At 45.2% G+C, this 27,081-nt stretch overlaps 1 protein-coding gene across 1 annotated transcript in view; it reads right to left on the reverse strand.

Annotated features, from left to right (window-relative positions):
• Nucleotides 1-5,242: 5,242 nt before the first annotated feature.
• The window catches only part of LOC119969034 (ephrin type-A receptor 6-like), a 956,636-nt gene continuing 934,797 nt past the window's right edge, over nucleotides 5,243-27,081 (reverse strand). Inside the window, 2 exon segments of the mRNA XM_038802175.1 lie at nucleotides 5,243-6,450; nucleotides 10,978-11,127. Of these exon segments, the coding sequence (XP_038658103.1) occupies nucleotides 6,336-6,450; nucleotides 10,978-11,127 (265 nt within the window). The 3' untranslated portion in view covers nucleotides 5,243-6,335.

A 27,081-nucleotide genomic window follows, 5' to 3' on the forward strand; every position in this document is an offset into this window, starting at 1 on the left:
GTAGGGCATTATCTCAGTTCTTATCCACTAACATTATTGACAGTATACTATTGCTTACTTACATCAAATGGTGGATACCAATGTAAACTATATAGAAATATATACATACATTTGAAACATTCCTTAGCTATTTTTTTTAGATGCCTTTGACAATCACAAATAATTTCCTCGTGAGACATTGAGCAGCCAATTTACTCACAAATTTTTGTCACTAATACCTTGAAGTTGAGCAATCCAGGTCTATCAGCATGAACTGGGGTCACTCATCTTCTAATTTTCCTTCTGGGAATTTTCTCCTTCTGGGAATTATCTCCCAGGTTAAAACTGGGAACGCAAATTGCAGGAACTATGGAGATAAACTGATACTCTACTACTTAGAAACAAGTTACCAATATGTAGAAACATTTCAGCCAACCATTATTACCCAAGGGTAAGACAAAGAGCACTTTGCCATATCATTGGTATTCTGGTACGTTCACAAGAAAAGCCTTTGTAAACTCAAAAAATGTTGCACTCCTTCTCCCCGACCCCTTATATATCCATAAGAAACTATTAAAGAAAAAACAGTATTTTGCCTCTCTTTTAATTCAAGTAATTAACCTGCATTACTTTTCTTTCAACAGTTTTACAGCTGTAGTTTATGTTGATCCATTTAAACAAGGTTCAGGTGAATAAGGAATATGTAGCAATTTAAATTTTCTAATCTGTTTGAATTTTAAGGCCAAAATATTAGCTTTTGAGGATGCGAGGATCACTATAAGTACAACTCATTGTTTCCTTCTTACTGAAAAGCTCAATACAAATTTTGAGCCAGATTAAAAACTACAGCATCACAAGAACTACTGTTAAATAGAAAGTTTCCAATAGTGTGCAATGCTGTGAAACCTGCCTGAAATAATCATCTTTCAGTATAATTACAAGTGGTTCAATTTCAAAAGGCAATTGGATAAATACCTGCATAGGAAAACATTGCTGGTATTGGTAGTGGGATTAATTGGGATTTATAGAGCTGGCACAGGCAGGATGGGAGGAATGGCCTCTTTCTGCATTGTATGGTTCTATGATGCAGGGTACACTTACTTCACATTGCTGTTGTGAAGTGAGATTACACAAATTAGACCCGTTTTCTCTAGAATTTAGAAGGTTTAAAAAAAAATTCCAATTAAGGGGCTATCTCATGTGACCAAACCACCTGCCCTGCACTTATTTGGGTTATGGGGGTGAGGCCCACGCAGACACATGGAGAATGTGCAAATTCCACATGGGATTGAACCTGGAACCTCAGCACCGTGAGGCAGCAGTGCTAACCACTGCACCACTGTGCCACTCGAGTATTTATAAGGTTAAGGGGTTATCTGATCAAAGTTTTCAAGATATTAACAGAAAAAACAGGGTAGATAAAGATAAACTATTTCCATTGGTTGGAGATTCTAAAACTAGGGGGCATAGTCTAGAAATTAGGGCCAGACTGTTCAGGAGAGATGTTACGACTTCTTTGTGAAAAGGCAAGTAGAGGTTTGGAACTCTCTCCACAAACAGCAATTGAAGATAGAACAGTTCATTTTAAATCTGAGTTAGATAGGTTTTTGTTAAGCAAAGATGTTAAGGAATATGGGCCAAAGAAGTGCAGGTTAGGTTGATTGGCTGTGCTAAATTGCCTCCGGGTGGGATTACGGAGATAGCGTGGGGGATTGGGCCCAGGTAGAGTGTATTTGATGGGCCAAATGGCCTCCTTCTGCGCTGTAGGAATTCTATGAAAGACAGGTATATGCAGTTCGGCAACAGATCAACCTTGATATAATTGAAGGGTGGGACAGGCTCAAAGGGCTGAATGACCTATTCCTGTTCCTATGAAATCCTTGGGGTGTCCAGCCCAACATCCCACATTCATGAGTGAAACACCTCCAGCCCTGCATACCGAGGAGGGCAGCACTGCAACACCTAAGCAGCCCGAAAGTAGGCCTTGACCCTCAAGGTCCAAACACCCCAGGGGACATGCACCAAGGTAATCTCAGGCAACAGGGCATGGAAGTCTTAACCTAAACTGTGGATCCTGGGGAAACACTTAGATGTAGCAGGAGTGTGAGGAAGAGTAAGAAACTATAGGCATCTGTGTCCATGGATGAATATCAGCAATAGTAGAGATAGGTCACCATTTTAATACCGGTTTTGGATTAAACATCACTTTGTTTCGCTACACATCCTCCATCCTGTCATTTCATGACACCATGCTCCGCAAAGGTCCATTCACATTCGGTACTTCATCCCTCTTGAGTGTGAGAACCGCAGGACTATGTCTCTCCCGCCTTCCACACTGATGACTCAGTAAAGACATGCTGCTTTTGCCCTGGACCCCCCCCATCTGCCCCGGACTCACTTCCCCAAACCCCTACCCATAGAAGGTGGCAGCGCCAACATCAATGCTCAGGCCTCCCATGTCTGCCACACTTCTCCACTGATGAGGAGGCCAAGGGCTGACAAATTGTTGAGATCCTATCCACCTCGGAGTTGGACAGTTGGAGGAAAACACCAGTACTAATGACCTTGAGGGGGGGGGGGGGGGGGCTACAGTAGCTGAGACAAGTCATCCAGCATCTCTGAATCCCATGATAAACCCATTCATTGGCAGGACACCTTCACTCCTCTGTCTTGCAGAGTCAGACATATCACTGAGGATAAGAGGGGCGTTGCGCTATCCTCAGTGCAAATGATCATTATTTTTCTGCAGAGGACAGCCAATGACTTTAGTGCCCTACCGATGAATGTTGGCAGCATCACAAGTTCGATATTAGACCCCATGGTGGGAGAGCTCTTCACTCTCTAGTCCTGGTCGTCCCTGAACCAAGAGGCAATGAGGGTGTCCATAGCTCTTTGGCCCATGTGGGCACTGGCCATCGCCCGAGGTTCTTCATCCTCCGCCTCTGCATGTTGACCTTTACCGCCTTCCTTGAATTCCTCCTCATCTAAGGATGTGTCATTTCCTCATCTTCCCTGGGTCCAGCTGGTCTCCCCTCTGCAGCACCCAGGTTGTGGAGTGCACAGCAGATCACTATTAAGTGTGAAAATCTCTGAGAGCTGTATTGGAGGGCAACCCACGACCCTGATCCAGGAAAACAAAAGGAAACACACTGAGGGATAAAGTACTATGGGAAGGCCCTGAAAGGGATACTGCCTTAAACAAAACAAAACACCAATGAGACTTCAAAACATTAATCTGAAATGTGATTAAAAGGGACAATAAAGCACCTCAGACCTTGCCCTGCCGACCAAGCACGGAAGACCTCGATGGTGCCCGTGGACACATGTGATCTCAGGAACACCCGGCTGTGAATTAAACTGTGGAATAGGGGCAGACAGTCAGGCTGGCTGCCTGGATCTGTCTATGGTAAGTTTTGTGAGGCCCAGGAGCAGATTCATGAGGAGGTTCTCCTCTTTCCCCACCTCTCTCCAACAAGGTGCCTGTAGATCAGGAGTGTGGGTCTGAAATACATACAAAACTGCAACAAAAGGTTTTTCAAGAAAATAAAAAGGTGCAGCCTAACACAACTTACATGGTCCATGGATCCACAAGGCCACAGAAAAGGCAGGCATCTTGGGAGTCCGTGAACCGATGCAGTCTACAGCTATCTGGGACTGTAACGTGCAACACCCTCCACTCCAGGTCCCTGAGATTAAGGGGGAGGACCTCTCTGTAAAGGGACATTCAGTGGGGACCTCCGCCGTTGGATGCCAATGGTTTTTGCCAAGGCGTGCCCAGACTGGAAGAAACAGGAAGCGATGCCTGCATGCCAGCCTCCAGACAGCCTTAAGGCAAGAGGTGCCCCAACATGAAAGGGAGGTGAGGCCTGCGAATGACCCTCCCCCTGAAATTGAGAGAATGACCCCCATCCTCAGTGGCCCTGAGCATCTAACACCCTGAGGGTGATGGTTGACTGTGAACTCACCTCCGAAATCCCCCTGGAAGGTGAAGTCACCAGGTTCACATTTATGTAACCCTGTTGTAAATGGTGCTGGCGTGATGTCATCCCGGTGCCCGGTGAATATTCAGTAAGGGGGAAGGGGGGGGGGGGGGGGAGGGGAGTTCTGGAGTGAGGGCTCGCTAACAATGACATGCTAATGAATTAAAATGTGGTTCCTGGATTCCCGCGGCATGTCTTGCATTACTCCACTGGCAAGGAGGGGGGGGGATTGAAAATCCAAAATCCCAATCTCATCTGAGAGAATAGCATTGTCAGATTCTCTTTAGATTTTGTGTCCGCATCGTTGTTCTCAATTACTGCTGTAGTGGGCTCAAAATAATGTTCAGTGTTTAGTCAATTTAGTTTGATCCAGAAAATGTCTTAACATGTGGAATCTTGTTGTGTCAACCATTCAACTATTAACCAGAAGTTCAAATTAATTTTTTTTTCAGTTATCAGTTTCTATGGTAACTGTTTCAAATTTCTTACTGATCTGCCATTTATCTGTTCAGAGAATATCCACTTTAAGTCCTCCACCAGCAGATGTGTACATATATATGTTGAATATTTATTTTCAGAATTTTGTGGCAGTTATTCATGCCTGTGCTATACATTTCTAGTGAGATTGCCCTTCATGAGTTTTCACCTCGTGTCCGTGCACTACTCCATCCATTGAGTGAAATGTCGATAAACTGATGAAGTTCATCAAATTTTAGTTAATTTAAGTTGTTTGCCATGTTGATAACTGAACATTCCAAGAGATGATGCTAACAGCGGGAGGAAGAAAGTTAAAAAGAAAAATACCACCGCTCAATATATGTCAGCGGGAATTGGAATTTGTAGCATGATTTGACTGGATGAAGGAAGAAGTGAGCTGTAAACCCTTCTCCCCTACTTTGACAATGTGTTTGCAAGGCCATTTTCTCTCCTAGGCCTCATTTGAATGCTGCCATAGAAGTTCAAGTCACAGGTGGCCATCCATTGGCTGTCGCCAAGGCAGGTCCGTTGGCAAGGAAGTTAGTTGCAGGGAAAATGTGTCAGGAGGGTCTCACACCCAGTGGGAAATCTGGGACAGGAGAAATTTAAACTTTCCTAACTGGGCCCAGAGGAGCACTCATGCGAGAATGCCTTCACAGGGCAAACAAAAATAACTTACATGTTTGGGCCTCTTTAGGCCCTGGATACTCTGTCCATTGCAATCACCTGGAAGGTAAGCCAGGGAAGTTTCCCCACTCAGGTCATACGTGAACTTGAAGTTGGGTCCTGGTGACATTATTGGGAGGTGGGGGAGTGTGGGGGGGGGGGGGTACCCGTGCCCCTTGCTCGGAAGAACAGTTTGAAATTGAAGGCGGTGTAATCAAGATGTCTTTGGTAAATTACTAATCTGATTTTAACTGACCACTCAGGAAAGAAAGATAAAAACCACACCTGAAGAACCTTTCTAAAAATTTCATATAATAAAATATCATTTTGGAAGTCTAAACTACAACTGATATTACAGATTATGGTAAACTGAGGGTGCCAATAGATATAGTTGCCGGCACAATCTCAGAAACCTAAGGGCATCAATGAACGAAATGGTTGCAGATTAAGGCCTGCTGAATACCTACTTATACTGAAAGACATTAGTCTGGCGATGGCATTAAACTGGTAATTCCAAATTATTTTCTTGTGTAAAAACATACCCACATAAGATTTGTTCTCAGACAAACAAAGAATGAAATGAATAATGTAATGCCCGCATCTATTTGCATGAGTTAAACTGTAAGATCTTTTCATTGTGTAAGCCAGTTCTAGATTCAACATTTTCAAATGCAGTTGATCTCTAGTTTATCCATATACTAGCATACCAAGAATTAATTTCAAAACCAAAAAGAGAAAACAAAAACCTTTCAAATTTGTACAGAATAAATTACAAAAAGAAGATATTAAAGTCAACCTTTTGATTGCACATTTGATATTAGCAGCTAAACAGTCACAAACATGGAAAAGAGATTACTTCTCAACCTATAACTCTAAAGGTATCAATACTGTTGAAGCCACATGGCTATTAGAATATTACCATAAGAGGTATCCATCTACACATGAACTCTTCTTTAAATAACAATGGGGAAATTGGCAATTAATGTGTCAGTTAGACTCCACTTTATTAGCAATAGTTTGTTAGCTCTACGGGTAATTGGACTGTAAAGTTTCAGCTAAAGGATGGAAACTTGTAGAGAATTAAGATTCATGTGAAAAACTTGTCCAAATGAAGGAAATGCCAACTATCAATGTCTGATGGTATTTTCAAATAGACAAAGCTAGGCATTGTAGTTATAAAATGTCCTCCCACTGAAATGGTTGAGATACAACTCAATAGCATTTATGGTGCATTCACACATGAAATCCTTTCTCCTGTATGTGGAACATGTGCAGTCTCAAAGTCTGTATACTGCTCACTATTCGTCTCTGATGTCCTATTAACGTTACCCCAATTCTTCTCACGTCACTAGAACAAAAGAAAGTAAAACCGATGTGATCTCATAGCAAGCTAAAGGTTGGAAGCTTATATGTAAACATATCATCAACTGTGACCAAGAAGGTACCCTTTGTGGTTATATTTTGTACTTGTGTAAAACATTATTGTGTACCCTAATGTCTTTGTGGTTATATTTTTCCATGCTTCTGCATGTACTTGCATCCAAGATTAAAGCACAGAAGACTAATATTGAACATTTGTGGCAAAAACGTATAATTTGTTAAAAATTGTCAAGTAATTCTAAAGCAACTACTGATCAACCACATATTTCCTTCACGGGAACTCCATGCATTTTAAATTCAACCGTCACATAAGGAAAGGTAGAGAATGAGTAGAGATATTTGGACCAGAATTTTACACACTCCAATCACTTCTCCAGCGGGTTTCAGTGTGTGTGGAATGTGTAATTGCTTGGAAAGGCTTCCCTATGGGCCCTGCCTACCCCAACTCCACAGCGATTTGACATTGGGGTGGAAAGGCCTTGCCCTACTTAGGGTGCTGAAGTGGCCAGTTAATGGCTGTCATTTCCTGCCCAGCCTAAATTTTTGAGCTGATGGATGGATGACAGCTTGGGGGGAACCCAGATATAAAGAATATTAGATCTCGGGCGGGATGGGGGTGGGGTCGGTGGGGCCTCCATCAGCAGCTCCCATGTCAATGGGTGTGACACCCCATTGACCTCCCTGGTGACACTCCCAGGCTTTTCCTCGCCTCCTAGTCATGGGACCCCTTTCACTTACCTGGGTCTCTGGTTACCGGGACAAGGTCTCAGCTGGTTGGTGTAGTTCCTCTTCCAGCCAATGCTGGTGCACCAGCTGTGGAGGGAGGCTGCGTCCAGGGAAATATTGAAGACCCGGACTGGGGCTGGGGATATGGTGTCAGAGCCAGGGAAGATAAATGAGGCATTTAGAGAGTATTACCAGGGACTTTATGAGGCAGACCCAGGAGGAGAGGAGGGGGCATGGGGTGGTTTCTGGACAAGCTGGAATTTCCCCAGGTGAAGGAAGCAAAGAGGCAGGCTTTGGAGGAGCCTCTGGGGCTGAGGATGGTGCTGGATAGTATCAGGGGTATGAAGTCGGGGTAGGCCCCTGGGCCGGTTGGGTACCTGGCAGAATTTTATAAGGAATTTGCGGTGGACCTGGCATCACATCTGTTGGGGGCGTTTAATGAAGCACTGGAGAAGGGGGAGTTGCCGGAGACAATGAAGCAGGCAGTAATCACACTAATCCTAAAAAAATGGAAGGATCCGGAGGAACGTGGGTCATATAGACATATATCACTATTGAACACGGATGTGAAAGTATTGACTACGTTGTTGCCATTTACAGTAGCGAGTGATAGGTTTAGGTACTTGGGGATTCAGGTAGCGAGGGAATGGACAGGGCTCCATAAGTGGAACTTAACGAAGCTGGTGGAGGAGGCCAGGGAGGATCTTAAGAGGTGGGATACACTGCACTTAACGTTGGCGGGGAGGGTCCAAGTGGTGAAAATGAATATTCTGCCGAGGTTCTTGTTTATCTCTCAGGCTGTCCCAATCTTTATACCAAAGGCCTTTTTTCGGAAAGTGGACACAATCATCTCTGACTTTGTAGGCGGTGAATGTGCCGAGGGTAGGGAGGACCCTGCAACAGAGACAGAAACAGCAGGGGGGGTTGGCGTTGCCAAACTTGCTTCATTATTATTGGGCGGCGAATGTGGATAAGGTGCGGCGGTGGTTGGAAGGAGAAGGGGTAGAGTGGGTTAGGATGGAGGAGGAATATTGTAAGGGATCTAGTTTGAGGGCTATGGTGATTGCAGCACTGCCAATGGCTCAGAGTAGATAGTTAGGAAACCCAGTGATGCAGTCCACGTGAAGATATGGAATCAGCCGAGGAGGCATTTTAGGGTGGAAGGGATGTCGGTGCTAATGCTGCTGTGCGAGAATTATGGGTTTGAGCCAGGGGGGGATGGATAGTGTATACAGGAGGTGGAGGGAAGTGGGGCTGGTCAAGGTGAGGGATTTGTATTTGGAGGAAGGGTTCGCCAGTCTGGAGGAGCTAAGGGAGAGCTGCCGAGGGGTAGTGAGTTCAGGTATCAACAGGTTAGAGACTTTGCACGAAAGGTCTGGATTGCCGAAATCCCTCGATTGCCGGGATACACCCTGCTGGAGCGACTGCTGATGTGGAAGGGGAGGGAAGAATTGGGGATATATATAAGTGGCTGGGGGAGCAGGGAGGCGAGCGGGTGGTGAAGACCAAGGAGAAATGGGAAGCGGAGTTGGGAATGGAAATAAATTGGGGAGTATGGAGTGAGGCACTTCGAAGGATAAACGGGACCACCTCTTGTGCAAGGATGAGCCTGATACAGTTTAAGGTGGTGCACAGGGTGCATATGATTCGGGCGAGAATGAGTGGGTTTTTTCAGGGGGCAGCAGATGAGTGTTCGAGGTGTGTGTGGGGGCCAGCGAATCATGCGCACATGTTTTGGGGTTATGAAAAATTGGGAAGATTCTGGGCGGGAGTGTTCGCGGTCTTAGCCAGGATAGTGGAGGAGGGAGTGGACCCAGAGCCTTTGGTGGTGATATTTGGGGTTTCAGAGAAGCCGGAGCTTATGGAGAGGAGGAAGGCCGATGTCATAGCCTTCGCCTTTCTGATTGCACGGCGATGAATTTTGCTGAAGTGGTGGTCGGCATCGCCACCGGGGGTAGCAGCATGGTTGGGTGACCTGTATGACTTCCTGCGGTTAGAGAAGATAAAGTATGAGTTAAGGGGCTCAGCAGGGGAGTTTGAGAAAAGGTGGGGGATATTTGTGACCATGTTTGAGGAGCTGTTCGTCGCAGGGGGTGGAGGGGTGGGTGATGGGGAGGTGGGGGTGGGGGGGGGGGGGGGGGGGATGGTGGGGGTGAAAAAGGAGAAAACTTTGTACAGACTGTATCGTTGATTGTTGGGAAGAATGTTTCGCAGGGTGTTTATTTTGCTGTAACCTACTTTGATACAAGTTTGAATAAAATGCGTTTAAAAGAAAAAGTTTTTAAAAATGGTCAGGGTCTGAGCGGGTCCATGCCGATGAAACGAGGGTGGGGGTGTGTGTGTGGCGTGTGGGGGGAGTTGTAGGGCAGTTATGTAACGGCCTTGGGAGGTTGGGGAGGGTGAAGGGTGGGGTCCTGGAAGGGGGCGTCTGTTAAGGAGTTTGGGGGGAGCCTGAAGAGGGTGGGTACTCAGGGACCACATAGCAGGGTGACCTCACTTGGGGAGGGGGTGGGTGTGGGGTAATGCCAATGTGTGTGGGAGGTTGATACTGCTTGTGGGTGGGGGGTGTGGGGGACCCTCAGGCTGACTTGAGAGATCTGGGCGGCCCAATCTCTGAGGAGCCTGGCCAGTGAGTTCGACTCTCCAGTAATGAAAATAATTCAAAGTGTGGGCTAAACCGGTGAGAAGCTCCTCAGGGCCCAAAAAAGTGACTAGGTGTGGTTAGATGGTGGTAGGTAACTCACCGGCAGAGCCAACAGGAAACACCCAGAATAACCCGCCACAAATGACACTTACAGACTTTTCTGTGAGATCACACTTGAAAATGGTACAACAGAATGGAGCAAAGGAGAGAGATTTTTTCACTAAGCTTAGATGAATAGGGTGTCATTAAATGGAGCGGAAGTAAAAAGGTATCATACATGTTACAAAACACATTTTAGCAAGTGAGTATAAAGATTTGGAACACTGGAGATTTGTGCTGAGTGTTTGGTGGTCGATAATGAGATGGCTGGTGCCCGTTACATTGATATGCAATGGATATTGGTTACTCATGCTGTCAGGCATGAAGAATTGTAGCTTATCACGCACCTGATATAGCAAATACAACCTGATATCCTTCTCAGACTAGGAAAGAATATTGAAAACTTGCACACAAAACACATTAAGAATTAAGTATCTACAATTCATTTTAAATTAGGAGTCTCTTCACAGTTTGACTGGTATTCTTGACTGGTGTTCCAGATGTGAAATGCTTGTTTAGAAGAGGGAAGTCCTGAGAGAATAAATATACTCCTGGCTGGCACATCCATGGGCTACCCTCACTTGCTGCTATTCTTTTAAAAAAATCCTCCGATAATCAACTCAAGCCAGGGGAACTTGGTCCCCAGTGGCTGACTAATGGAAAATATATCATCATGGCATTGTACAAGAAGTGAGTGGCTTTTCACTGGCTACTGATATGTGCTATTCCCAATTGAGCCCCTGGGCCATCTCAGCACATCATGCATTATATGCTTACAGCACTGCTAGATTACTGAAATAAGATGATCTCGTGTTATTGGGTAATACTGTTGGATGCAGGCATGCCTCAGGAATACTGGTCCTAGCTCAATCTAGCCCGTTTCACAATTTCTAATGGTGCAAACCATATGCATGCCTCAGTGTAAGGTCACGTATCAACTGATGCACATGCTATCCAGGCAGTGGTTTCAGTGGACTGAGTTTTGTTCACTCACAATAAGGCTTTATGTTATTATATTTCACTTACTCAATACTCATCCTTGTGACGGAATCCAGAGTTGTGAGGCCTGCAGCCATGAAGTTGTTCTTGTACTGTTCCATTTTGATTGAGTCCAGCCAATCATTTACTGAGACAAAAAAAGAAAATTCTGGGAGTTCACCAGGCGATTCTGGTAATCTGCAGAAAAGAAAAACATTATTTGATTCATTATATACAAAATCAAAACATACTCCTTCTGTTACACATAGAGATGCCTACATTATTTGGATCCTAACCAAAAGGTTATATCAGATGAAAATTCAATTCAGTTTGACCATTGACAAAGCACATTTGAACACCTTTCATTATATGTGCCTGTTTTATAGTCACAGTTAATCAGCTGAACACAAAAGGTTTGGCCAGATTAGTCTCCTTTGCTCAGACCAGCAATCAGTCAGTTATCAAGACCTGAATACTTGCTGAGAAATATTTGGACTGAATACTGAGGAAAACATTAAGCACAGCCTAATAGGACTCAGTCATGCAACTAGATAATTAGTCCAGAGCATGAAAAAAATCCACTAATTGATTTCCCGTGCAGAAAGCAGGCATAAAGAATAAAATGAACCAATTGTGTCAGCCTTGACTCCATTGATAGTGCACTCGCCTTGGAGTTAGAAGGTTCTGGGTTCAAATCCCACTCCAGGACTTGAGCATGAAAATTCAATTTGACACTCCAAAGTAGTAAAGAAGGAGTGCCACATTGTCTTTCTGATGAAGTGTTAAACTGAGGCCCCATCTGCCTGCTTGGGTAGATGAAATGGTCCCTTGGCACAATCTTACAGATGTGCAGGGCAGTTATCCCTTGTGTCCTGGTCAATATTTATCCTTCAATCAACATCACAAAGATAGATTTACATTGATAATGCCATAAATGTGAGTTTGTATCTGTGAACTGTCTGGGTTTTCTTTCCCTTGAAAAGAGAAGGTTGCGGAATGAACCAATATTAGGTCTTTAAAATTGTAGACAGTTTTGATAGAGTAGACACAGGGGTGGTGGGGAATCGGGGAGAGGAGGAGAGCAGGTTCTTATCATAGAGGGGGAATCAGGGAAGTCTGGAATGTTCCCAGCGTCACAATCCCACCTCCATCCCAGCCGTGGGGGAGGGGGGATGATGCTAAAAATCCAGGTTAAATGGCCCACCTCCATTAGAGACATCAGCCCAGTTATGCAGGTCAACGTAAAGAAAACCTCACCCTCACCTCCTTTTCACCTCCCTCACTCTCTTCATCTCCCTTACCCCCTTTCATCCTCTCACCAATTCTGTTCTTCTCAACACTTCATTCTGACCCCCCCAACTCACCTTAGAAAATCACCCAGTTTCCACTTTATAAACAAACTCATGAATCCTCTAATAACATCTCAAAATCTTAGAAAATCTCATAAATCTGTAAAATTAAGCGAACAACTCTTAAATAGGCACATAAAAATCATTATCCTCTTAGCAGTTCATAAATCTGTCAAAACAAACATATTCTGTCTCCCAGGAGAGCTGTGCCAACAATTCCTGCAGTACAGAATCCATTACTGTTTTGAAAGGCAGCAAATTCATAAAAGTGAGATTCCATAGCACAGCAGTGTGAGCAAACACTGCAGTGCAGAATCTATTAGTGATTTGGAAGACAGCCAATAGCTCAGACATCTGCCAAAGCTTTCACACAACCAACTGGATGGCTAAACTGTTCTTTAAAGAAAGAACGAAAGCTGTGGGAAAAGGTTCAAAAATTAACTAATAATTTCACATTGGGTGACAGTTTCCATATTGGACAATGTTGTATAGCAGTCAATCCAGTGGATGATCCATTCTAATGTATCTGAAGACCTTTCCACTTTTACAGCACTGTTCTTTCACTTGACAGCATCCCCTTGTCAGAACTAACAACCTGCAAACCACATTGTTTCATGGTCTTATCCAATCATTGCACGTTCATTACTCACTTTAGTAAATATCATTAAATGCAGGCTACAGCATTTCATAATGAAATATAAAGGAGAAAATGCCATTTTTGCAATTTAGACTCTCTTGCCTCCAATCCATGTTCACTCTTAAATGGCCTCAGGGATGGGCAATAAATGCTGTTCCAGCCAACGACGCCCACATCCCATGAACAAAGCAAAAAAAAACTCATCAGGTGTGAATCCGAAAGGGTTCCACAATGAGGCTATCTCCTTGATAATTGCATACGTTTGATGTGCCCACTTCCAAAATTTTGCTGGCAATTTCTAAGTAGTAAAATAGATAACATAATGCGTTTGGAGTTTCTGCCCCACCCCTTTCCCACCTTTGAAACTAGCTTGAGACAGAAGTGGCGCAGGACCTCTGAATGAACACTCTGGCTGCCATTTTTTTCTCCTGCCTGACTGATCTGGCCCGAGAGGCAGAATTTTCACCCATAGGCTGGTGATAATGGATGTTAGAATGGAGGCGAGTGGGCACTTTTATTTGTTGTAATTGCCCTTTCAATGAGTGTAATTGAAGTAAGTGAAAGGCTAATTCTCAATGGCTGATTGGTATTTTCTGTCCAGCCTGCATGTCCCCGTTTGGGTTAGGATCAATTGCCAGGAGTTGGTTTCCCAGCAGCACACTGCAGGGAAGTGAGACATATTCAAGTGCTTCAGACAGGTTTCAGGTTCTCCCTGTCTGTCTAGCCCCAGCTGCAGCCATGAACCACACTGTGGAGGAGCTTCCCCATCGCAATGGTGGATTGGCAGCTGGAACCATTTTAAATTCAGAACTTTTGAGAAATATTTAGAGGGCGCCTCAAGGTGGCGGTGCTCTCTCTTTACTTAGTTTCAGCTCCTTCCATGTTGGAGGGCCTCCTACTAGCACTCCCACTTTGAGAGACTGTCTGCCATCCTTAATTGGACAGGGAGCACATCTTCGAGCCACCAATTGGCTAGTCTGGGGAAAATTACTGCCGGGTTTTTGCTTTACAGATAGAGCAGGGCCTTGAACTCTATTTGATCCCAAGGTCCCGGTTTTGACCAAAAATATAAATTCCTGCCCCAGAAAGACAGTTTCCACTTTTGAGAAAAAGCAAAACCAAAGGTGTTCAATATATGATAATTACAAAGAAATTAAATTGTAGAATTCATAAAAAACATCTTTACCCAAGGAGTGGTGAGACTGTGGAAATAAATAGTATAAATGCATTTCAGGAAAGGATATATAAGCAAATGAGGGAGAAGGGATTAAAAGATTTTGCTGATGGAGTGAACTAAGAAAGGATTTGGGGAGAGGTTTAAGTGTAGCATAATTGCTAGAATAGACTGGTTGGATTAATGTCTGTATATTTTATGTAACTGTTTCTGGCCAGACTGATGGAAATAGTTTGATGTGTCACATTCAGTAAATGCAGCCAGTGTGCGCATGTGCATGAATTTTGTTTCATCTGAAGCACTCCATTGGCTGCAAAGCATTTTGGGATGACAGGAGGTCATGTGCAGCCCATAATCAATGGAAGGCCTTTCATTTTCCTTTCCCTTCTATCATCCTTGAATACCTCCAGTTCTCTAAGTGAAGTGCTGCTGCTAATATTTTAAAAATGCTACCTGCTTTAATATATTCGTCTCAGTCCCTTCCATAGACACCCTGTCCTCCTCCAGAATCTTCCCTTAAATCGCTGACACCAATCCCATCTCCATTCCGCCTGCCATCAATATCTCTTCCAACAATGAGGGGGTCAGGCTATCGGAACCTCCCTCCTTGCAAAGTCTCAGAGCTGCAGGTACCTAAACCCTTGCCCCAGTCTATATTTCTTCCCCAACTCTACCAACGTTGCAAAACGTCCCGCCAGGAACAGGTCTTTTAATACCCTGATCCCCCTCTCATCCCACATCCAAAACCTCCCGTCCAACCTGCCCGGCTCAAACTGTAATTCCTCCTGATTGGCATCTCCCTTGACCCAGCTCCCAACTTAAGGTGCTGCCTCTGCTACCTCCAAATCTGCAGTGTTGCCACCACCACCGGACTCCAAGAGTACTTGCCCGGGGTCATTGGGAGCAGTGCCGTTGCCAATGCCCTCAAACCTAACCCCCAACCTTCCTCCATCCTAACCCACCAGGGCTCCCCTCCCCCATTCCCCACCACCCTTCCCCCATTCCCCACTCCCCCTCCCCCATGACCCAATTCCTCACTTTTCCGCATTCGCCGCCCAGTAATAGTATAATAAATTTGAGAGGCCCAGGTCCCCCGCCTGCCACCCTCTCACAAGACCACCTTCTTGAACATGGCTACCTTCCCCCCAAAAAAACAAACGAGGTGACCAACTTGTCCACTTCCTTGAAGAATGCCTTTGGCAAAAACACTGGCAGACACTGGAATAAAAACAAAAATTACGGCAGCACGTCCATTTTAATTGCCTGCGCCCGACCCGCCAGTGACGGAGAGAGGTTGTCCCACCTTGTAAGTCCACTTTCACCCTCCCCACCAAACTAGTAAAAGTGTACCTACGGAGCCTCCTAAATCCCACGCCACCTGCACCCCCAAGTACTTGAAATGGGTTGCTGCCCTGCGAAATGGCAGCCCCCCTCCCACTCCCGCCCCCACTCCCAGCCAGGACACCAAAAAATACTCACTCTTCTCCAAGTTCAATTTATATCCTGAAAAAGACCCAAATCTTCGGAGAAGACCCATTATATTCCCCACCGAAGTACTTGGCTCTGAGATATATAGCAATAGTACCGCGAATGTGTACAAAAATGCCCCATATTCCATCCCCTCCCATACTATTCCCTTCCACAGTTTCAAACTCCTTAAAGCGATGGCCAAAGGCTCGATTGATAATGCAAATAGCAGAGGGGACATAGGACACCCCTGGTACCCCGGTGCAGAGCAAAGTACCCCAAGCTCATATTATTTGTGTGGACACTTACTACTGGTTTCTTATATAGTAGACACATCCATTCCTTAAATCTCAGCACAATCTCGAACCTCTCTAGGACCACCAGCAAGTATCCCCACTCTACCCGATCGAACGCCTTTCCGCCACCACCACCTACGCCCCCTTTCCCTCGGCCGGCGTCATAATTACATTTAGTAACCTCCTGATATTCAATAATAGCTGCCTTCCTTTCACAAACTCTGTCTGGTTCTCCCCTATCACCTTCGGGAGGCACCCCTCCAACCTAGCCGCCAAAATCTTCGCCAAGGCGTCTAGCCGGGATGTGGCAACTAGGGGCTTTTCACAGTAATTTCATTTGAAGCCTACTTGTGACAATAAGCGATTTTCATTTCATTTCATTCAACAGCTATACAGGCATATACAACCACACTCTGTCGGGTCTTTGTCTTTCTTTAACAGCAAAGTGATCAAAGCCTACCTCAATGTTTGTGGTAAAAACACATGTTCCATCCCCTCCCATACTATTCCCTTCCACAGTTTCATACTCCTTAAAGCGATGGCCAAAGGCTCCATTGATAATGCAAATAGCAGAGGGGACATAGGACAACCCTGGTACCCCGGTGCAGAGCAAAGTACCCTGAGCTCATATTATTTATGTGGACACTCACTACTGGTTTCTTATATAGTAGACACCTCTTCCTTTGCCTCTTCGAACATCCCCACCATCAGCAAAGCCAATTTGTCTTTAAATTTCTTGCCATACTCCACTGGGAACCCATCTGGCTCTACCACCTCCCCCGATTGCATCCTTCCAATTGCCCCCTTTACCTCCCGTTCCCCCACTGGCCTCTCCAGAGTGGCCCTATCTTCTTCCTCCAGCCTCGGATGCTCCAATCCTTCCAGGAACTCCCTCATCCCTTGATCCTCCCCCGGTGGTTCCGAACTATCCAGCTCTTCACAGAACTCCTCAAACACCTTATTAATCTGGTCTGGAACTGTCACCAATTTCCCTGTCCTATCCCGCATCTGAACCCTTTCCCTTGCCATTGCCTCCCTCCCCAAGTTAGCCTTCTCTCCATATTCATAAATCGCTCCCCTCGCCTTCCCTCAGTCAGTGGACAGCTTTCTCTGTGGACAACCAGTCAAAACTAGCTTGGAGCTCCCTCCTTCTGTCCAAACGTACTCGAGCTGCATCTCCCGTACACCTGTCTACCTCCAACATTTCCTCTATCAGCCTTTGATGCTCCTCCCTCTCCTCTTCATCCACCTTAGCCTTAAATTATATCACCATGCCCCTCACTACTGCCTCAGGTCCTCCCATACCACTGCCTGTGATACTTCCCCTGCACAGTTAAAGCCTCATACGTTCCTGATCTTTTCACAAAACCTTCAATCCCCCAGCAATCTCGCATTCATTCTCCACCTGGTCTCTGCGCTACCCCCTTCTCCAGGACAATGTCCACCCAGAGTACGCATGACCTGAGATCGCTATCACCGAATACTCTGATCCCTTAATCCTAGCCAGCAAGGCCATCCTCACAACAAAAAAGTCTACCCTCGAATAAACCTTGTGAATTCAGGAGAAAAATGAATACTCCCACTCCCGCGGGTGCACTAACCTCCATGGGTCCACCCCCCCCCCATTTCCCTCTTAAGCCCAGACTGCAGCTTCGCCCCCCACATCCCCCCCCCCCCCCCCCCCCCTCCCTCCGACTGGGCAAGCGAGCATGGAAGCGACCTGCCCATCTTTGGTTCTTGTACCAAATTCCAATTCCCTCCCACTGTTAGCTCATGCAAAACCAAGTCCGGAATGACCACAAGCACCAGGTAACCCAGAGGCAAGAAGTGTTCCACAGAAGCTGCCAGTGCAGACAAAATAATACAGAGGGACAGAAAACTCAAGAACAGGAAGTCCCAGAAATTAGGGAATGAGAGTTCCAGGAAGTTAAAGGGATAAAGAACAGAAATCTGGAAAAAAAAAGAGGGGCAGCAAGAGTAGCTCCCAGTTAAATACTGGGCTGTAAGGTGCAGACCTGGAGACACCGGCTAATGAGAAACCAGACATCCATGGTGATCCTAAGGTGGTGACATACAGCCCGTGAAGCAGTGGTGTTCTGTTGGAGTGGCTGGATACTTGAGGAATTGTGTGGAAGCTTGAATGCACAGGGTATTCCTGGGCAGAAGAATTCTGAAATAAGAGAGTGAAAGCCTGGATGAGATCCTTGATGAAGGCATCTGGGAAAACATGTTGTTTGGGAGAAGATTCCAAGGTGTGTTTTTCGAGAGCAGATATTGGAAACACTCGTGTGGAGCTCCAGTGAGACCAGTTTGCACTCAGTGTGATAAATATCTGGGGGGTTTGGATGAGAAATCCACAGAAGTAGTTTTGGTGGCATGTCATTTGTTTTTGAGTGTGGTGTTTCTGACCACATTTTGCCTATTGGTTCATGTGGGCTGTGTGTTTACAGAGAACATTGGAGTACAAGATATACTTCAGAACTGTGTTATCCTTACAATTCTGTATATATCTGGAGAGGTATCCTGGGGTGAAGGAGTAATGTACTATAGTTCATTCTTTCTTGTTTAATAAATGTTTTGCCCTTTTGTTAACAGTTGATTGGGAGTCCTGTGACTCTGTTCATCATACCTCTAAGCAAAAATTAAAAGTTAGGATCTATCGTGACCGGTTGCACTCTGGGAGCTGACTGGCCAGTAGTAAGGTCATCTGCGATCGTAAAACCGCAGAACAGCTTCTGCTATTATTTGAACAAAAAGCAAACAAAAAGTATGGTTGTCTCATCCTGCGACTTGTACAAATTCAAAGTCCTCTTCTAAATATGGCGAGTGATTTGGTTGGTTCAATATCCTGTGTTGTGGATTCAGAGTTTGACACAGCCAGTGTCTTTGTATTTGAAAGGACCCAATTGAATTTGAATCAATTTCAGTAAAGGCGTTGAATAAACATCAGTCTGGAAGGTTTATTTTGTCCCCTCTTGAGACAGGGGACTAGTTTCAATCCAGAAGATCCTTGGGTGCCCATCCTTTTGCAGCATTTTGCCATCAGTTTTTAAAACATAAAAATTAGTCTGAAGTTCAGAATGTACTGGGACATGGCAATACACTTTACAGCATGGGTTATTGGATATTACGTTTGCTCTTTCTCTGCCGAGAGCATTGATGTTAATTCTCCATCTAACACCCTGGTTGAGACTAACTTATTGAATGTCTGGAGTTCTATTGAAAACCGCTTATTGTCACAAGTAGGCTTCAAATGGTTACTGTGAAAAAAAGCCCCTAGTTGCCACATTCCGGCGCCTGTTTGGGGAAGCTGGTATAGGAATTGAACCGTCTTGCTGGCCTGCCTTGGTCTGCTTTAAAAGCCAGCGATTTAGCCCTGTGCTCAACCAGTCCCTATGGTTTGTTGTTCTGAACAGCTTGCTAGGCGACTTCAGAGAGCATTGAAAGTCAAGCACATTGGTGAGAGACTGGGATCAAATATAGGTGAAATAAGTAAGGTTTTCATGACAATTTTACTGACATTAGATTTCATATTTAGATTTTTGAAAACTAAAACTGCCATTTTGGAATTCGAATCATTGTTCTCTTACTCCAGGGATTGCAAACCTAGTAATATTGCCCCTAATTTTCAAATGTCAATATGCTCAGTACCTAATTCAGAAGCAAAGGACAAAAGTTGGCTTGAAGCCTGTTCCACCAATAGTTCACCGTCGTCCATATCAAAGCTGATCTCTGTCTTTATTGAATCTTGGTTCCGTATTCCTTAATACCATAGCTAAACAGAAATCTATCAATATGAGTTTTGAAATTTTCAATTTCAGTAGCATTTTAGGTGAGAGTTTTCCAGGTTTTAATTTTCTTTGAGTGAAAAGGTACTTCCTCCCCCTCCCCATAACCAAGCTCTAATTTAATGTTATGAAGCTTGTTCTGAACTCTCCGACTAGAGGTAATAATTGATCTTTGTCTACCCTATCAAATCATTTAATCTCCTTAAACACTTCAATTAGAATGCTGCTTAATGTTCTATAGTCAAGTATATATATCTAGGGCGCGATCTTCTTGCCGCGTCCCGCCACGCGAGTTTAAGAACCCACTTAGCCATGTTTGCGTCGGATCTAAAATAGAATTGAATAATAGAATCTCCAGAGTGCAGAAGGAGGCCACTCAACTCATCAACCTGCACCGACCATTGGAAAGAGCACCCTACTTAGGCCCATGCTCCGACTCTTTCCTCGTAATCCAGTCACCCCACCTAATCTGTTGGACACTAAGAGGCAATTCAGCATGGCCGATCCCCCTCACCGGAAGGAAACCGGAGCACCCGGAGGAAACCCAAGCAGATATGGGGAGAAAGTGCAAACTCCACACAGTCACCCGAGGCCAGAATTTGAATTGCGTCCCTGGTGCCGTGAGGCAACAGTGCCGACCAGCCATGCGGCATCTATCAGCCTCACTGAGAAGACCCCAGCCGGGCGCCGTTCAATACTCATCCCCACAAACTGGGACAAAGCAAAATGGTACCGAGGAGGAGGGGGTGTCCCAGACTATCAGAGGCCCTGCGTGGTTGACCTCAAGGCAGCGTGGCACCCTGGCACTGCTGATACTGCCACCCAGGCACCTTGGCACTGCCAGCCTGGTGCCCTGACAGTGCCACCCTGGTGCCAGCCTGGCGCTGCCATGGTGCCAAGATGGCACTGCCAGACTGGCATTTTGCCCATGCCAGGACCGGGCCTGGGGGTGCTCCGCCCATGTGAAGTGGGGTGCGGGTGGGCTCGATGGCCCTTTTATACGTGAGTTGGGGTGTTGGGGGATCGAGAGGTTGGAGCGCCATTTAAAATGCAGGAAATGACTATGAGTGCGGCCTTAGGGGGTTGTTCCCACTGGGGCACTAAAAACAAACAGAGTGCTGTTAGATAGCGCCGGGAGTGAGCCTGCTAACCCCACCCCGAATGGTTTTTTTAAAGCTAAATCGTGCCCCTAATCTATGTAACTCTGCAAATAATGTAGCCCCTTTTAACCCTGTTATTCTGTTATCATTCTGTTGAATCTGTACTGCAGCCTCTATAAGGCCTATATATCCTTTCTGAGCTGTGATGCCCAAAACTGAGTGCAGTACCGCAGATCAGGTATAACCAGAGCTCCACACAGCAGAAACATAACTTCCACCTCCTTGAATTCCAATCCTCTTGAGATAATGTCTGACAATGCATTAACCTTTTAAATGATTCTTTTCCACCTGTTCAATAGTGATTTCTCGACATGGATCCTGAAGCTTCCCTGCTCATCCTTAATTTCTAGCTTCTCATAACTGGGAATGAACTGATCCATTTAACCACAGGGAGAAACTTACTACTTTGGCATCAAGGTTATAAATATACACTGAGAGCACAATTTTAAGTAAATGTAACGATATTTGGCCGCTTTAAATCTCTGAAACTTATAAATAATTTCCTGTCTCCCACTCTTTCTTCTTTCTGGATTTGATTTTTAATTTTTCTAACTTCTTATTTCCAGGAAAGCAAATGAACGGAACTACTTATTAGATGATGATGCAACATGGTTATCCGGTTTACGGCTGCGAATATCAGACAGAACTTTGGAGAGGTACACTCAGCCTTGAGGCTTTCACCACAAACAATTTGCGGAGGTTCTGCCTGCAAGGAATAAACACATTAAAATCAGCAGGGTGACTCAAAATCATAGGTATTGGAATATCTGGCACCCAATCGGGTCAAATCTAAAAGCTTTCTTTTGAACAAGCTTAGGCTGAAACTGTTAAGAATGAGCTTCATTAGCACTTGTCTCATTACCGCATACTGTTCTGTTGTTGCCGGGCACTCCATCTGAGGGATGAATGATGACAGCTAGCCCACCATCCAACACTTACACAACAGCATTGACAGGCAGTGAAGAGGAGTCACTGCTGTTTCCAATTGAAGAGCTCTGTATGCCAACAAATCTTCCAGAAAGGGGAGTGAGCAAAGAAAAATTGAAACAACATTCTGTCTTAAACTTTGCGCTAAAAATCTTAAGTGTACAGATTTAATTTGTTTTGTGCATAACTTCCATCGCCCTGTGTTGGAATGCGCATTTGAAACAAATGAAGCTGTGCCCAGCAGCATTGATAAATCTACAAATAATGACATACAGGTAAAATTGCCCACAGTAATTTATCAGACTCAAATGAAACAACTTTTATCAGTTTTATATAAACAAACTGGCTCAATGTTATTTCTGTCTGTATTTATTTAATATTCTGGGTTGGTTAAACTTTGCAGCACTATTTTTCAGTGCCTGAGTTCTTTACGGAATGGACAAAATTAAATTTTAGAAATTGAATCAGATTGATACAATATGGGCAAAAAACAAACTGAACTGAAACACAAGGCTGGATTCTCCATTTGGGAGGCCAAGTGTTCCCACCGGAACTGAATAGCGAACAATTTGCGTTCCCGTTGGGGCGCTATGTGTTCCAAAATTCAGGACATCCAAATGGACCAGCACTCTGCCAGCGTGATTTGGAAGCGATTCCCATCCCCACAGCCGACATAACCACTGGGGTTGAAATTCATGTTGAAGAGCCTAACATGCTTATAAGTGCTCCACTCACCACACACTCATTCTAGACATGAAGATGGCTCAGAGAGGACCCTGATTTTGGGAGTCTGAGATGGACCCACTGCTCAATGCCAATGAAGAGAGAAGGGACACCCTCTCTTCCTCAGGGTGGACCGCAGGCTCAAGCCCGCCCTCCTAAACAGATCCTGGAGGAAGCGGCAGAGGCAGTCAGTGCTACCAGCCTCACCAAGAGAAGACTGGTGAGGCCTCTGCTCTGAGAGGGGCTGTGTGCTAGGGAGGGTTCCATAGGCCATGATGCGGTGTCCTTTGGTTCTGCTAATCCCCTGCTTCCTCTGTGCTTCTGAAGAGTGTAATGAGGAGTGCCAACACCTGGTGGGCCAGTGATTGAGCATGGCCATGCCCACCCCACTGATGATACTGCTGGAGTATGAGGGTTTCCTGGGTGGGTTCCCACATCACCAGAGGCTCTCTGACCATTTGCCGGACACAATGAGCACTCAGCAGTGTGAACAGCCAGGAACCGTAAAGTAGCGCGAGAGGGGTGCTTTTAAGTCATATACAGCAGCAATGGCTGTCTGAGCCAGGTCACCTTGATCCCGAAGATAACACCCTGAATGCTCGGACCTGGCACCAAGTTGTTCCCCGCAATTCATCCCGGCCCAGGCAGCCAGCCCCCAGTTAGTATGGCATGTTTTGATAGATTTTGAAAGTTCTTTTACCCTCTCGCTCTCCCTCATTAGTCATGGCCCCTTTTGTAATATTTGCACCAATTGACTCCCGCCTGAGAGGGGTGGAGCATCACAGAGGGGTGAAGCATACTTGTGCGCAACCAGTTTATGAGATTTCAATCCATGTAAATGACGGTTTTGCATGGGCCCGCTGACACGCGGTGCAAACTACACTGACACGCCAGCGGCATCGGCATGGCACCGCCAGCGGTATCAGCATGGCACTGCCAGCGGTATCGGCATGGCACCGCCAGTGGCATCGGCATCGGCCCGCCGACACGCGTGTAAACTACACTGACACCGCCAGCGGCATCGGCATGGGCCCGCCGACACTTGGTGCAAACTACACTGACACCGCCAGCGGCATCGGCATGGGCCCGCCGACACGCGGTGCAAACTACACTGACACCGCCAGCGGCATCGGCATGGGCCCGCCGACACGCGGTGCAAACTACACTGACACCGCCAGCGGCATGGGCCCGTCGACACGGGGTGCAAACTACACTGACACCGCCAGCGGGAACCAGAGCACAGCATCGGATTAGGTGCCGAGTGCAAATCACGATTTTTCCATTGCGCACTATTCTCCGCCCTATTGAAATTCTAGCTGCCAGGGTCGGAAGGCAGAGAATTTAGCCCACAACCTCATTAATAAATATAACATAGGACGTCAGGAACTGGAGGAAAACATCCAGTGCCTCAAAGCTGTTCTGCCATCGATGAGATTATGGCTGACAAGGTGACCTAACTCCACATCGCTTAATAAACATGGCAAACAAAGTCAATCAATCTCAGATTTTTAAAATTGCAATTGAGGCTAGAACATTTGTTCATTTATGGTAGAGAATTCCAAACTTCTAACACCCTTTTCAAGAAGAAGTTTGTCCTAATTTCACTCCTGCATGGTCTGGCTCTAATCTTTGATAATAACATCCATCACTCCACCCCAACATGAACCGTCAAGCAGAATGACCTTGTCACACCTTACTCAGTGACGCAATGAGGCCGTTAAATCTTGCAAGGTGCCTCTCACGAGATTTGCGATGCCCGGAATGCCTCGTCAGATCTAACAAGTTCTTGTGAAACGTCGCAATCTGGATTTTACCCTCCCTGGGTGAGATCCAGATTAACATATTTAAATGAGCCATTAGGTTCATTTAAATATGTCTGCACCTGATTCCTCCGAGGCACGGGAACTAATATCCACGCCTGGCAGACTTCGCCATGGCACTGGTCCACACATAAATTGTGGCCCTCAGATCATCAGGTTCTGGGCAGGGTGGAACGCTGGCACTCCGACTGGCACCCAGGCACAGCCAGGCTGGCACCTTGGCACCGCCAGGGTGCTTGGTTGGCACTGCCAGGCTGGCAGTGACAAGGTTCCCAGGTGCCAGGTTGCCTGTGCCAGGGATCAGGCCCAGGGGTACCCTGCCCTTATGAGGTGGGCTTGAGACCCCCAAAGAGATAAGTTGGGGAAGGTGGGGGTGTCTGGAGGCCACAGTTGGGTGTCCATGGGGAGAGGATTGAGAGATCATGGGTTGGCATTTAAAAATTGCAACCCCAATCTCTTCTTGCACTGACGAGCTTAGCTCAGCAGTGCGGGAAATGAGGTAAGTTCAGCCTTGGCGGGCGTTCCTTGGCAAGGCCAGAAAAACAACAGAGTCCTGTTCGATAGTGGGGTTATTCTCGGTGCTGTCGGCGCCAAGAAAGACCCCCTACACACATCCAAAATGGACTCTGTTTTTTGCATGTTAAATCGCGCCCAGTATCTCTCCATGTACCCTATCTGTTACACTTAATAGCTTGAAAGCTTTGGTCAAATTGACCCTTAATCTTCTAAATTCCAGGGCTCCTGAGGAAAATGGAATACGATGGGGTGTAATTTAAACCACATTTAGTAGAAAACAGAATATTTCTTCGCAATGATAGAGAAGTCGAGCTGTTACTTTATGAGCAAAGTTATCTCTATAGAGCTCTGAAAGCCAAATAAATCCCAAGATAATAACACATAAGGAAATAAGATCATACAATAGCAGAGCAGAGATACAGAGGGTGTCCAAAAGCTTGGTTAAGGAGATGAGTATAGTGCAGGTTTTTGAAGCAAGGGGAGTAGTGGTAGACTGATTTTGGAAGAAATTCCAGACAATAGGATAAAGTTGGCTGAGAACTCTTCCCCCAATCTTGTGACGAATATACAAGAGGCAGGAGTCAGAGCAGTGGTAGGCTGGGGGCGATGCAGGACTAGAGGAGGTTACAAAGTTAGTGGAACCGATTTAAAGATAAGAGTATGAACTTGTAACTGAGGTGCTAAGGGAAATGTTGTTACAGGGCAAGGGATTTAGTGTGAATCAGGATACATGTTGGATAAGTTGCGGTTTCTGGACAATGCGGCATGGATGGTCTGGAGTAGTAAAAGCTGGAAGTGCTGTATCAGACTTCAGCTAAAGCGGAGCAAGCAGTAGTGTGCAGCTGTGGACCTTACTGAAAGAGAGAATATGGGGTCTGCTGCCTGCAGAGCAACTGATTGCTGTTAAGAAAGTCGAAACAGAGGACTTGCATGGGACCTAATGAAGTAGCAAATAAAAATACAATACAGTACTTAACTTCCATCAGTGCTTTAAAATACTTTATGAAACTTTAATAACGAAAGCATTGTAACTCTTAAATTCCAATCCACATTCACGACACTGAGTGTTTCTACATGGAACTTTGCTTTCCCCTGTCACCTCCCCCACCTCATCCGCAGAGTTCTCCCTCACCAGAATGTTAGCCAAGCAGTGACCTGTAAACACATAGTGAAGATACCAGGTTGTGGCAGATTTTTATACGTCAGATCAAAAACAAAGCTTTCGGAAGAAGAAAGTATCACAGTGGAAATCCTAAATTCTTTCCCAGTGACCGAGTAATCAATATTACTCATTTCTATCATCCCAGGTGGATGAGATTTGGAACACCAGCTGAGTGAGTTGTTTCCTGAGGCAGGATCATGGTTGATGAAGCACGGAAAGCTTTGCCACAAGAAACAATTGAGGTAGTCACAATTGCACCTTTTAAGAGAAAATGGGATAACTATTTGATTCAGAGTAAATAACAGGGCAATGGGAGGACAGAGAAGCAGTGAGATCAGTCAAGCAAAGAGCCAGCGCAGATACAATGAACCAGATGATCTCCTTTCAGTGTTGAAAAACGCTACAGTTAAATTAAAAGGTAGAATAGAGATCTTTTATAACATGACATGAGACATACCTGAAGTCAGACACAATGAATACCCAGAATATAATGGACCAATATGTGCTATTAGTAGAAAATCTATATACTCAAGAATAAAGAAGGCCTTTAAGATTTGTCTACCAAAACCAAAGAGTAAAACGCTTCAGTTGAGAATATAAATTCTGTGCCGAGGACCTGGCGTCAATCCCGGTCCCGGGTCACTGTCCGTGTGAAGTTTGCGCATTCTCCCTGTGTCTGTGAGGGTCTCATCCCCACGACCCAACAATGTGCAGGGTAGGTGGATTGGTCACGCTAAATTGCCCCTTAATTGGAAAAAAAATGAATTTGGTAATTTAAATTTAAAAAAATGTAAATTCTAAATAACTCTTCTTTGTTGAAAATGCCTCCCGATGGATAAAATATATCTGATCATAAATACCAGTAGTCAAGTCTTGCCATATAATCAGTCAACTAAGTACTTAGAGATAATTATATTTATTGCTGTTGAGGAAAATGTTCATATTCTTATATTTTATAGTTGCAAAAATATTTTTAGGCAAATTTATAATTTATGATTTAACATGTGGAAATATGAAAATAATTTGTAATTCAACACTTATCGTGTCAACATTTTCACTTGTAAAATCCAAATAGTGCATTCACCCATGACATATTGAGACTTGTAAAAGAAAATGTATTTTCAGCTGTACCC

The sequence above is a fragment of the Scyliorhinus canicula genome, chromosome 7, assembly GCF_902713615.1.
Source record: "Scyliorhinus canicula chromosome 7, sScyCan1.1, whole genome shotgun sequence".
NCBI lineage: Eukaryota > Metazoa > Chordata > Chondrichthyes > Carcharhiniformes > Scyliorhinidae > Scyliorhinus > Scyliorhinus canicula.